Here is a 12,603-nt window from a genome sequence, read left to right as displayed (position 1 = left end):
ACAAACAAACAAACAAACAAACAAACAAACAAACAAACAAACCCAGAGTTGTCGTCTTACTTCCGGGTTGTGATACGTCACCGCCTACGTCATCACGTACTCCAGGGGAGATGGCGCTTCCGGACTGGAAGGTGACGGTCGCCGCCACCGCATCCTTCTTGTGTCTGTGTCTATGCGTCCGCTTCAGGCGCTCCGGGAAGGTCCTCGGGAGGACAGCGCTCGGTGCGATCATGGCCCGGACGGAGAAGCCGCTGTTCAGAATCGCGTAGGTTCTCAACCGGCCGCTGTTTTTTATTCAAAAAGGCTGTTTCCACCGTGGACCGACATGTCGCGTTAGCTAGGCCCGCCGCCGCCGGGCTGCGTTCAGGTGTCGTGTTTTGTAAAATCACTGCCGCTTCTTCTCTGATTCGTGGGTTCAACGGGGTTTTAGGGAGAAAACACGTCTTTATCATATGTATAGAGGGTTAATTCGCATTTGAGCCGGGAGGTGTTTTATATCACCGAGGCTCGACAAGTTAACAGCATCCTTTTTGTGCCCAGGCGTAGAAATCACGACATGCTAATCTGACCAGCAAGCATCGCTAATTGTTCGAGAATCATCTATCAGTATTATCGTCACCGCCAAAGACCTTCTTTGTGTAAGGCTTTCCCAAATGTCATTATTGTATTTTAAGGGGTTTTATGAAGAAGAGATCATGGTCACAACAGGTATTTTAGTCGATAAACGGTGCTTGTGCAGTTGTCTTCAGGGGTCTCCACAGACAATCATCCTCTCCATCCTCTTGTTTTTCCTCCTCTCACACCGACTTATTTCCTTTCCTCTTTCTTTCCATCCATAAACTTCCCCTCTGGTCTTCCTCTAGATCTTTCAGCCTCAGCATCCTCCTACCTACTCTTCTGTCCAGGTCCAAATCATCTCAATGTGACTTTTCTTTGCAGAATATCTGCAGAGGTTCCCAGTCGTCCAGGTCTCGGTGAATTCTTGTCGTGGCAACTGGACTTGAATTTCTTCACTTGGAGACGTTTCACCCCTCATCTGAGCGGCTTCTTCAGTTCTAATGAGCGATATACACAACTAAAAATTTTTTTTTTTTTTTTTATTGTGTCTCAGATACACGCTGTACACCAGGACAAAGCTTGGCTACATGTACTACAAGAGGCAAATGAGGAAAGCCCGGGAGCACTATCCAGCCGGACATTCGGCAGCCTTACCCATGGAATTCAACGGTATTACACGCAGAGAGCATTTTGTTGATTTTTAAACATGGTGCATAAAGTCGTTCGTTGCGTAGGATGCAAGCAGGTTGCCTGTGTCCCGAACACAACGTATATATACACGATTGTGTCACCAGACAATGATAAACCACTCTCCTTAAAGTACAATAATCTGCTCTGCAGACAATATTCAGTGCATGGATCATTTCAATCCATAAAAATCAAGTGTGCAACAATAAATATCTGAAATTGTAATAAACAATTAAGACTTTTGCACTTTCTAGACATTATGGTTCTATATGATAATGTCTCTGCTGATTGTTTTCCTCTCCCAGGTATGAAGATCATTCCCATCTCTGTACTATCCGACAACTACAGCTACCTTATCATTGATACCTCCGCCGGCGTTGCAGCGGTGGTCGACCCGGCAGACCCTCAAACGGTTCAGGTGAGTCCCCCTTTAAGTAAATTACAGCGACTTTGGTTGGGTGGAGCTGCACAGTTTATTGGAATTCAATCTAAAATGATCTGATTGCTGTGAGAGCTATCATTACGTTGTATTCCGCAGATTTTTCTAAGTAACGTGCCGAGCGGATCCTTAAAAAAGTGACGCCTGTCCTTCTGGTCATAGGTTGAGATAAGTCAAAATAATTGCAATGAGATTCTTTCCAACATTCGCCCTCCATCCTGGCCGTGTTTAATCCTTGCCAAACAATAAAAGGCAAGCAAGTACTTGTGTCATAGGAGTGTAATGTTGAAAGCGAAGCTGGTTTGGCAAACACCGGTGTGGCGCAACGCGTGCAGCAGGAACCAGCTTGGATGAGCTAAGTCTCATTGTAGAGTTCCATAGAATCTATGTTGTCTGCATGTAACAGTGTGAAGCGGTGTTGTTGTTGTGTTTTCTCTCTCTGGAGTTTCTGGTATCAGACCACCCCGGCACCGCCAGCTCACCAGAAATGCATAAATATAAACCAGCGGGAACATTCTATAAATAGCACACAATAGCCAAAGTACATTTACAAGCCACAGCCTTCCACCATCGTCCATGTAAAAAAATTTTTTTTTCTATATTTAAGACATCTCCCCTCTAAATTTAATCCATTCCTCCCACACCGCCTGCGAAATCCAGCTTTGGAAAAAAGGGCCCGATAGAAGCCGCGTTTTGCGCACAGATGGACAAACTCCACATTCAATGCATGTATAGCAGAGTAGCAGAATTAAACACTAGAAAAGCTGCATGAGGGCAAACGCAGTGACAAAGAATTAGCTCTGCAACCATGCAGTTACAATATCAGCGGTGTAATTGTTGATGACTTTGAAAACCCAAATCCTGTGTAATTTCTGTTTTCTTTAATGATTGCTTTCAGGATTGTTCAATTCAATTCCCCCCCCTGTAATCTTGGCGTATTTGCCATAGCGGGTTGGTAATTTGAAGCCTGCACAATGCGCTCTTGTAATGGGAGCGTGTTGTGTTTGGATCAAACATGACTGAAACGGCCGCTGCTGCAGTGTGTCAGCAGTTCGCAGCGTTTCGCAGCTCAGTGGGTTTTCCTGATTAAAAGAGTAAACATTAGCACATCGAGTCAACATTGTAACATCATTTGTGACTTTCCCAGACCGTGCTGGAGGAGGAGGGTGTGATGTTGGAGGCTATTCTCTGCACACATAAGCACTGGTGAGTTTTACAGCGGCAGACTGTTTCCTCCGAATTCAATGGCGGGCAGATTCGTGCAAATTCATTTGAGAAAGTGATTGCATGCGACGTCATTTATGTAATGCCCAAGAAGAACAGCCACGCTGATGAAAGAATGGTTGGTCCAAATCTACTGCCAACACGACTCTAGCATTTGTTAATGTGTGTGTTTTTGTGCCGCGCTGTGCGGTTTGCAGTGATTGAATAACCTTTCCATCCACAGGGACCACAGTGGGGGCAACAAAGAGCTGAAAAGGCTCCACAGCTCATGCAGGGTGTACGGAAATGCAGCCGATCACATTCCCGGCCTCACGCAGTAAGTCTTAGCCCGCTCGCTCGGCCGCCACGTCCGTCAGCGCTCCATCAGCTGGGGCCGCTCAAGGATTTTCCAAAATAATTGCGACTGACTTGTGAACATGAACCGTGTGAAGTAACTTCTTATGTTTTCATAGAAGAGGTCAAGGGTCGTGTTTTGTTTTCAGGGCTCTTTTTTTTTTCCCCCTCGATTTATGTGTAAATATAACCTCATCCCTGAGTTTTTGTTTTTTTTTTTCAGGTTGATTTGGATCTTGTAGGTGTTGTAATTCTCCATTTGGCCACAAGAGTGCAGCCAAACCCAACGCCCCGGCGGCATCGGCGCTCACTCTTTGAATTATCGCTCAACACGCTTCCACAGCAGAAAAACCAGGTTGCTCTTTGCGTCAGCTCTTATAGGAAGCGAATGTTTTAAAATTCACAGTCATCTTTTTCGCTGGAGCTCTAGCAGATTCATTAGTACAAGCTACGTTCCAAAGTCTTTGTCGAACCTGCATCTCCATCGGCCCCAAATTAGCCAAATTATATGCCTGGACAAGTTAGCATGCAAACTATTTCCACTTCCTGTTCAAGGCCTCCATCAGAGTTGCAAAAAAACATAATCTTTCAAGTTTACTTGTGATATAAAGCGTTTTCTTCCAGATGACCCAGTGTGTGTGTGTGTGTGTGTGTGTGTGTGTGTGTGTGTGTGTGTGTGTGTGTCACCAGCCCTCTCTCACACAAGGACACGGTCACAGTGGGCTGCATGCACTTTAAGGCCCTCTTCACGCCGGGACACACCGTGGGCCACATGATCTACCTCCTGGACGGCCGGCCCCTCGGCGCCCCCTCCAGCCTCTTCTCGGGGGACCTGGTGTTCCTGTCTGGCTGCGGTACATTTCTCTCAGCACCGGAGCGAACTCGGAAAACACGAAGGTTTCAGACATGAATCCGGAGTTGTTCACCGCCGCGAAGGTCGAAAACATCTCCGGCGCGAAGAAATGCGCTGGCCTGATCAGGCCACCTCTTGACTTCGCTGCACATTTGCGCTGTGAAAATGTTCTCTGGTTGTTTCAACCATCCCCAAATTTCACATTTCCAAGTTTCACATGCGTCCGGTTCACGGGGAGGGGCGGCGTCAGCGGTGAAACCGATAGCGGGACCTTATAATATTTGACACCGGCTGTCCAGGAAGTGGCCTGTTGGTGATGACGCGATACACTTTTGGACGTCACTGTCCTCTGCTGCTTGGTTTCACAGCTGCTGAATGTTGGTTTGATTTTTCCTTCCATCCCAAAGTCTCTCCTGGTCCCTCAACTCCTCCGGCCTTTCATATTTGAATTCACACTTCTGTGGAAGGCCTCCTCTCCTCCGCGGTGTGATCTTTACCTCGCATCCGCCGCAACCCCGTCCGTGACCGGAGCGGAATTATGCGTTCGCCCTTCCCGCCCACACACACTCACACTTAGACACACACAGCTGACTGCTTGCTGGATTCTCAGCCGTGCGGTTCACACACAGCAGCTGACAGGGAGCACGCACACACACACACACACACACCACTGACCCCTCCACCAGAGACCGCAGGCTGAGCTTTTCACTGCCTCATCAAATTCAGGGTGTCAAAAGTAGTGTGAGAAGAAGGATGTTAAAAGAAGGGCGTAAACAAATATGACCACTTTAGCTGTTTTTCATTATTTCGCTTTCTATTCAAACATGAGCCCAAACAAGCAGAAAGAAAAGGCAGTGTAGATTTGTGACAGAATCTTGTGAGCCGAGGGAAATATCGTCGTTTTAAATGTCTCCTACATCCAGGTGAATCCAGATTGAAAGATTGCTTTGAAATATCCAGATAATGCGAATTTAAATGTGGCACCTGTACATGAAAATCTGTGGCCGGTGTTCCAGGGAGGATGTTTGAGGGCAGCGCCAGGACCATGCTGTCGTCCCTGGACATGGTCGGATCCTTGAGTGACGAAACCCTGCTGTGGCCCGGTACGAAAACCGTGACGGAGCCGATAGGAATTCAGTCTGTTTTAATATTTAAATCTCACCGGGGCGTTTTTGTGTCCGCCGGCCGCCCCCAGGTCACGAGTACGCCGAGGACAACCTGCTCTTCGCCGCTGAGGTCGAGCCGCAAAACGCCGCCAGGGAGAGCAAATATCACTGGGTGCTGCAGCAGCGCGGCAAGAAGCTGTGCACGGTGAGAGTGATGCGTTACATTTCTCGCTATGCAGGAAAGCGCTCGTGCACTCCGGGGCCGGGGAGAAGGGCTTATCACCTGCGGAGAGTTGGCGTTGCTTCGCTTCTCAGCCCTGAAGCAAAGTCAAAAGCCCCTCCGGATTCCTGGATGTGGGTTTTATCTTTCTCGCAGAGACGGGTTACATTCGTATATCCCGAAATGGCTCCTTCTCCGTTCAGCGACGACCCCGAGGCCCGAAAGGGTCGGCTTTATTTGTCAAAAAATGTCAAAAATCAGCATTAATATACGCGTTAATAATTCAGAAAGCGCGACATTGTCATCATTTCTCCCTCTCGCGGCCCCCGCGCCCTTCACCGCCACACAAACACATTATTTCCCTTTCCCTGGAAAGCCTTGTCTCAGCAGACCGATGTTCTCCGTCCTCCTGCCTCCGTGTGGTCGGAACCGAGATCCACCTTCTCGTTCTCAGGAGAGGCGAGAACGTCCCCGTTCTGCTCGTATGTTATCCATCTCAGAGCGTTCTGAGTTTCCAAATGTGGATTCTAAACAAAAGGAAAACAAAAGCCTAGTTTGAAATGTCATCAGATAAAGGACATTTGTTTGAACATCACTGGGATGCAAACCTGGTCGGACTTCCTGCCTTTCAAATCTTTGCACTTAAGACTTTAAAACACTTGATAGCCTTAACCTTGAGAATTTATATTTTATTGTATTTCTTATTCTCCCTCCTTCCTACTATTATCTATTATTGTTATGTTTTTGCTTGAAACTCTGGCACAGCAATTTCCTTCGGGATAAATAAAATTGTTCTTATCTTTTAGTGTCAGATACGGCTGTGTTTATTAGGAGTTTAAAATGTGATGATTTGGTAATTAAATTAATTAGATATTTTTTAGAATTCGCTTCTTGCGATTTATCATTTTTTTAGCGTTTATTTGCAATGTTTCAAAAATGATATTCTAGCCAAAGAAAAAAAAAAAAACAGTCAAAAATGAAGTACAATTTAACTAAAATTCACTTCATAAAATAAATAACATAAACATTTTCAACCAGAAAAAGAAGCTGAGGCGGTCTCTGCCTATAATGATGTTTCTGAAGAAATAAACAGTGAAGCAGAAAGCTCGTGTGTGTGTGTGTGTGTGTGTGTGTGTGTGTGTGTGTGTGTGTGTGTGTGTGTGTGTGTGTGTGTGTGTGTGTGTGTGTGTGTGTGTGTGTGTGTGTGTGTGCGCGTGTGTGTGCGGGGAGGTTCGGAAGGGTTTAAGCAAAATACCATCAAGATGATCAAGTCTCTACTTAGCTGAAATTTACTCGGTCTTGAGATGAGATGAGAACAACTTTATTAATCCCGAAGGAAATTGTTGTGCCAGAGTTTCAAGTAAAAACATAACAGTAATAGATAATAGTGGAAAGGAGGAAGAATAAGAAATATAATGAAATATAAATTGTCTTAACTGTTAGCAGTAACTACAAAGATTGAAGATTCCCTGCGGCTGAGGGAAGAACATAACTCTTGAAACATAAGTGAGGGTCCGCCGTAATCCAAATTCACTGATGATTTAAAAATGTTTGAGTTGAAGTGTTTATTTAAAAAACAGAGGACCAAAACCGCTCCTCTGCTTCCACCCAGAGGAAAGTAAACGGAACAACAAGCGGCGTGTTTGAGAAACAGATGATGCATGAAAGCAGAAGCTTCAGATGCTCCTTTTCCTCGGCTGAGAAAATCACCGGACGGATCCGTATCAGGCGCCAGTGGGAAGGAGATAAAGACATTCATAAGCGGCGCTGCTCGATAAAGGCCTGGTGGCGATCGGAAGCGCATTTATAAATCGATCAGACTTGTAATTGGTGGACGGAACGCCGCCTCTGCAGCCCGGCGGGCGTTCCCTCGACGGCAGGTGTCTCGGAAAGCACGCAATCCACTTCCTGTCTTTATTTGGCCGACACAGGGCTGGAGGTTCTTAAAAACCACTGAAAGGCATGGAAGTAATTCAGTCCAAAAACAAAGGCCGAGCAGTAGATGGTAAGCAGATTTCCACCGTTCCTATCCTCAGGTTTAACAGGTGCTTTGATAAACTTTAAAAATGACAAACTCCTTTCTATGTGCCGTTGATGTTGCTTTTAATTGCGTTATAATTGTCGAGCAGTGTTTTGTGCCCCCGGGGTGCACACATTACATTACATTACATTACATTACATTACATTACATTACATTTGGCAGAGGCTTTTATCCAAAGCGACTTACAATAGAGGACATAAGGACTGCAAATAACACTTGCAAATACAAGATGCACAGGAAATATACAGAACAGTAAGCTGTTTTTTTTTTTTTTTTTATTGACAAAGACATACACAAACGTACACACACACACACACTGCATAGCCTAACTTGGTGCCTAACCTGATCTGGGGCATCAGCGCAGTAAAAAGTCCTGAAAGAAAACAGTTTTGACCTGTTTCTTGAAGGTTGAGAGAGATGATGCTGGTCTTGTTGCTTCCGGAAGTTTGTTCCACCACTGAGGTAGTAGAACTGAGGACAGTTTTGCCTGAGATCGCTTAGAGCGAGCAGAAGGTACTGCTAGTAGGTTTGTATTAGAGGAACGCAGCTCTCTGCCGGGAACATAAGGTCTTATAGCATGTTTGCACACATGTTTGCATGTGTTGCAATTCCCCTTCCCACTTTTGGAATTGTAGAATATTTTGTCTTCCTGTAAATATGTAGCTTGTGTAAATATTCCTGTTCTTTCTAATGAGGTCTTTTAGTTGCGGGTGAGCTCCACGCGAGATTTTCCCTCGTCTGACGTGCAAATCCTCCCTTCCAGAGCCCCTCCACCATCGGAGACGAGAAGGCGTACAATCCTTTCCTGCGCAGCCACTCCCCGGAGCTCCACGTGGTCCTGGGCGTCCAGCAGTTCCAGGATGAGGACTGGACTCAGTTCAGAGCTCGAGTCCTGGAGGAGCTGCGCAAACGCAAGGATTTGTACAACAGGAGATAGTAGCGACGAGCTAGCTAGCTTGCTAGCAGAGAGGACTGTATCCATGGAGATGCAGTACTGATAGTACTGATGCACTGAGCTCTGAGGTACCATGTGTGCATCACACACCCCCAAGTCACCACGGTGGAGACCAGAACTTTGGAGACTTTCCGGAGTATTTTTCTACGAGAACGCACAGAATCATCTTTTTTTTTTTTACTCACGCGAGCAGAACTACAAAGATTGCTAACTTTTTAAATTAAAAAAAAAAAAGGCTGCTGTACAGACTTTTGAAGCGCAGGTGGTGGCGACACAAGGAAGACCACCTCTCTGAAGATGTGAACGCCGCCAGACGGAGTGTTTGATGACTACCGGCAAATAAAGTGCGTTGTCGAAGGAATCCAGTGGGCGTAGCGGCGCCGCTGAGCGGGCACGTTTTTTCCCGGTGTGATTTTAATGAGCTCATCTGCATACGGGAACGACAACTGATTCGGCGCGTCGCTCCGGACTCAACTGCGAAATTTTTGACGGGGTTCCACCTCAAGCCCTTTCAACCACGTAGCTTTTCGAGAAGGTCCTTCGGGAAGAACTTCGGCGTTACTGTTTTAGTCGATTTTCCTTCGGTGTTACGAGAAGGTACGACCGCATTTGTGGACAGGGTGGTTCTGCTCACCATGAGGAGAAACAGATCATTGATAAGATTATTAATAACTTTTTAGCTGGAAGGAAATCGGGTGGTTTCTGCCTTTGGATTGCTGGATATTATGGCTGAAGTTCTGCCTGAAGGTGGAGGAGAATCTGTGGGATTGTGGATTTTAGGATTTGATCGTGTGAAACGTTCTCACGCCGACGATCAGCGAATGCGTTTTGTTACCGGGAAAAATCTGCACGCTAAATCTTTCACTTTGGTGTTTTTTTTTTTTAACCCCAATGTGACCTGTGTGTTGATACAGACAAAACCATTGAGACAAGTCCGAACGCCGTCACAGAAGAAATGAAAATAGATGAAATCTATGTTTCCGATTCCACCTTGAAATGTAATTTTAATCATTTTTAAAATGTGAAATGTTTGGTTCCCTTTCCAGAGCTTTTTTCTCCCTGGTTTTAAAACCACGTCTAGTGGTCGCTGCTGTATTTTCGATACGGGATAAAACAGCTGTCAGAAGTCACATATTAGATTTGATTTATAACCGTTCGTACACCCGGCGGCAGGTACTTGAAATCGGGATACTAGCAAAAAAAAAAATAAATTCTGCCGTTCAGCCGAGACTATTTCATTCACTTCCTCTAAAAATCACTAATGATCTCAATGATGTCCCTCGGGGAGGAAACGGTCTCCGGAAAGACTTTTACTGCTGAAGTAATTGTTTCATAATAAAGAAACGTATATAGAGTTTCGCGAACTGAGCAATGCGAGTGGTGAAGTGCGGGTTTTGAACAAAGTTGCTGCTCAAGTGATGATTTATTTTGATTTGTTTGGATTTTTACACGCTTGAATAGCAAAGAGGTTGATACGTTTTCAGAAATCTAGAGATGCTTGAATTGTTTAGGTACTGGTAATTTTTCTCTTGAAAAATGTGGAAACCATTTTTCTAACAGATTTTCTCAAACTGTGACACAAGTTCTCACACAAACTTCACCGTAATCACATGATCCCGCTGATTTAAACACGTTTGTCAATGTTTTCTGGTTTAAAAATCACGTGTATGATGTATTGGGGATCCAGAATATGAACAAATAAACCTTTAAACTCTTCCGATAAGGAAGCTCTCCAGGTTCTTCAGTTCTTCCTGCACGACAACGTGACGCGGCCCCGTTTCCCTGGTGGCTGCCGACTAAAATGCGATTGCGTTCGTCTAATGGAGACTCGCAGCTTATTTGCATTTGTTTGAGTTCCGTATTTCACCACATGGGAGACGGTTTGACTTCAGGTTACGTTTTAATGAGGAAATCTAAAAGTAAACTACCCCATTAGATCTGAGTACAGATTATTTGTCGTAGACGCCGATGTTCACAAGTGACAGCTGACTTATTTTCCTGCCACTTCGACTTTCCTGAGCTCGAATAAGAGCAGAACATAGCCTGCTTAATGCGCAGGCAAACGGTATTCAGAAAAAAGGAAAACCAAACTTTCATAAAAGCATCAGAGCAACAAACGTCGTGAACGAACCGGCGATTTCTTCATTGAGCTCTGCAGCACAATCCCAAACCTGTAGTTTAAAAAATACAACATCCAGACCATCTTTCCTGCATGTAAATAACACGTTTTTATTCCTTACGTGTTTGACTTTTTAAATATGTCGATTTGTGACTCGTTTGAAAAGAACGAGCGGAACCGAAGGAGACCTGTGGCGGAGATCCTCTTGACCCCATGAATACAAGATATGCTCCTCGTCACGTCGCGGAAAAAGGCTGCTTATTTTAAGTTGTAGCCGAGTGATGTGTAATATTGCCCAGAACGGTTACAAAATCGGACTACGTTTTCCCGATAAGCCTGTTTTGTGGCCAAGTGGTTAAAGCGAGGGACGAGAAATCCTTTGGCGTCTCAAATCCTGTCGAAAACGTGATGATTTTTATACGCCAACCCTTGACTAGCCATCTGATTCTTATGAGTTGGAAGTAATTTGTCTCGATTTTTGGGGTTACTTTTATCAGCTATGTTTGGGGTTGTTGTGGTTGAGTTGACTAGAAATCATTCGGGTTCTCCCTGCGTAGATTCAAATCCCGCCAGCAATGTCAGTCCACCTTGTCTTGATTTGATACTCCTGACCTCTTGGTTTTCTGTACTAGACATGAAATTTTTGTGAGTTGGAAGCCATTTCCCTTGATTTTTGGGGTACAGTGATCCCTCGCTATAACGCGGTTCACTTTCCACGGTTTCGCTACTTCACGGATTTGCATGGTGCATTGTGTTCTGCATTCTGATTGGCTAAAAAGTCACTCCGCTTCTTCTCTACCTGTGCGTTGATAACGTTGCAGTTTAATATGTACACGTACGTAAAACAGCTTGACAAATTTACATGACGTACCTGCAAATTGCAATTTGGAGTTTCTCTAAAACCCATAATGTTGACAAAACGCTCTGGAGCGACAAAAGCACCTTGCAGGGCCCAAAAGGCAGCGGAAGATGCTATAAGAAAAGAGCGTTAATTTAAGCCTTTGTTATTGTTGAGGCTTCTTCTTCTTCTTCTTTCGTCTTTTCCCTTCAGGTGTCACCACAGCGAATCAACCTTCTCCATCTAACCCTATTCTCTGGATCGTCCTCTCTCACATCAACTACCTTCATATCTTCTCTCACGACGTCCATAAACCCTCTCTTTGGTCTTCCTCCAGACCTCTTGCCTGGCAGCTCCAATTCCAGCATCCGTCTACCAATATATTCTCTATCCCTCCTCTGTCCATGACCCAACCATCTCAGTCTGGCGTCAGGGTTCACACCTGATCCCAATTGTAATCGGCGCCAGCTGCAGCAGATGCCGCTAATCAAGATCCTTATAAAGGGCAGCGGCACCCTCCGCCTGGCGCCGGGGGATTGTGGCTCTCAGACCACTGCAGAGCCCTGCCACGACCGGACCCCGTCCCCGTCTGCAACCCGTCCTGGTGAGACCCAGCCTTCGCAGTCCCGTCTGCAACCCGTCCTGCCGTTTCAATGCAATAAAGCGCTTTCAACCCATCCCTGCTCTGAAGTGTGGTTCCCTGCTCGAGTCCGCCCCAGCGACACGTGACATCTAGCTTCTCTGACCTTCTCTCCAAAACATCTAACATGTGCTGTTCCTCTGAGACTCATTCCTGATCCTCTCCATCCTGGTCACTCCCAAATAGAACCTCAACATCTTCATCTCTGCAACTTCTAGTTCTGCCTGCTGTCTTTTGGTCATTGGAACAGTTTCTAGTCCAAACATCATCGCTGGTCTCACCACTGTCTTGTACGCCTTTCCTTTTATTCTGGCTGAAAGTCTTCTATCGCTTGGTACCCCTGACCTTTTTCTCCACCCATTCCAACCTGCTTGGACCGTCTCTTCACCTCTTTTCCACACTCTCCTACGCTCTGGACTGTTGACCCCAAGTACCTGAAATCCTCCAGCTTCTTGATCTCCACTCCCTGTAGCCTCACCGTTCCACCCGAGTTCCTCTCATTCACACACATATATTCTGTCTTGCTGCGACTCACTTTCATTCCTCTCCTTTCCAGAGCATACCTCCACCTCTCTAGATGTTCCTCTACC

The 12,603-nt window shown here is 45.7% G+C and overlaps 1 protein-coding gene across 1 annotated transcript; it reads left to right on the top strand.

Moving 5' to 3' along the window:
• Positions 1 to 75: 75 nt before the first annotated feature.
• Positions 76 to 10,139, top strand: pnkd (PNKD metallo-beta-lactamase domain containing). The gene is made up of 9 exons (XM_086144722.1): positions 76 to 265; positions 1,112 to 1,227; positions 1,551 to 1,663; positions 2,832 to 2,890; positions 3,132 to 3,224; positions 3,932 to 4,095; positions 5,111 to 5,197; positions 5,290 to 5,405; positions 8,225 to 10,139. Exons 1-9 carry the CDS (start codon positions 111 to 113, stop codon positions 8,396 to 8,398), a joined length of 1,077 nt encoding a protein of 358 aa, XP_086000848.1. The 5' UTR covers positions 76 to 110; the 3' UTR covers positions 8,399 to 10,139.
• The last annotated feature ends 2,464 nt before the right edge of the window (positions 10,140 to 12,603 follow it).

The sequence above is a fragment of the Fistularia commersonii genome, chromosome 4 (genome assembly GCF_037954325.1).
Source record: "Fistularia commersonii isolate RoL2024-O1a breed Wild chromosome 4, RoL_Fcom_v1.0, whole genome shotgun sequence".
NCBI classification, from domain to species: domain Eukaryota; kingdom Metazoa; phylum Chordata; class Actinopteri; order Syngnathiformes; family Fistulariidae; genus Fistularia; species Fistularia commersonii.
This window is presented reverse-complemented; position numbering and strand designations above follow the sequence as displayed.

Excerpts from the sequence above, each read along its gene's own strand:
- pnkd (XM_086144722.1), top strand. The coding sequence starts at position 111 with ATGGCGCTTCCGGACTGGAAGGTGACGGTCGCCGCCACCGCATCCTTC. Across the intron at positions 2,891-3,131 it reads CTCTGCACACATAAGCACTG|GGACCACAGTGGGGGCAACA; the intron begins GTGAGTTTTACA and ends TTCCATCCACAG. Across the intron at positions 4,096-5,110 it reads GGTGTTCCTGTCTGGCTGCG|GGAGGATGTTTGAGGGCAGC; the intron begins GTACATTTCTCT and ends CCGGTGTTCCAG.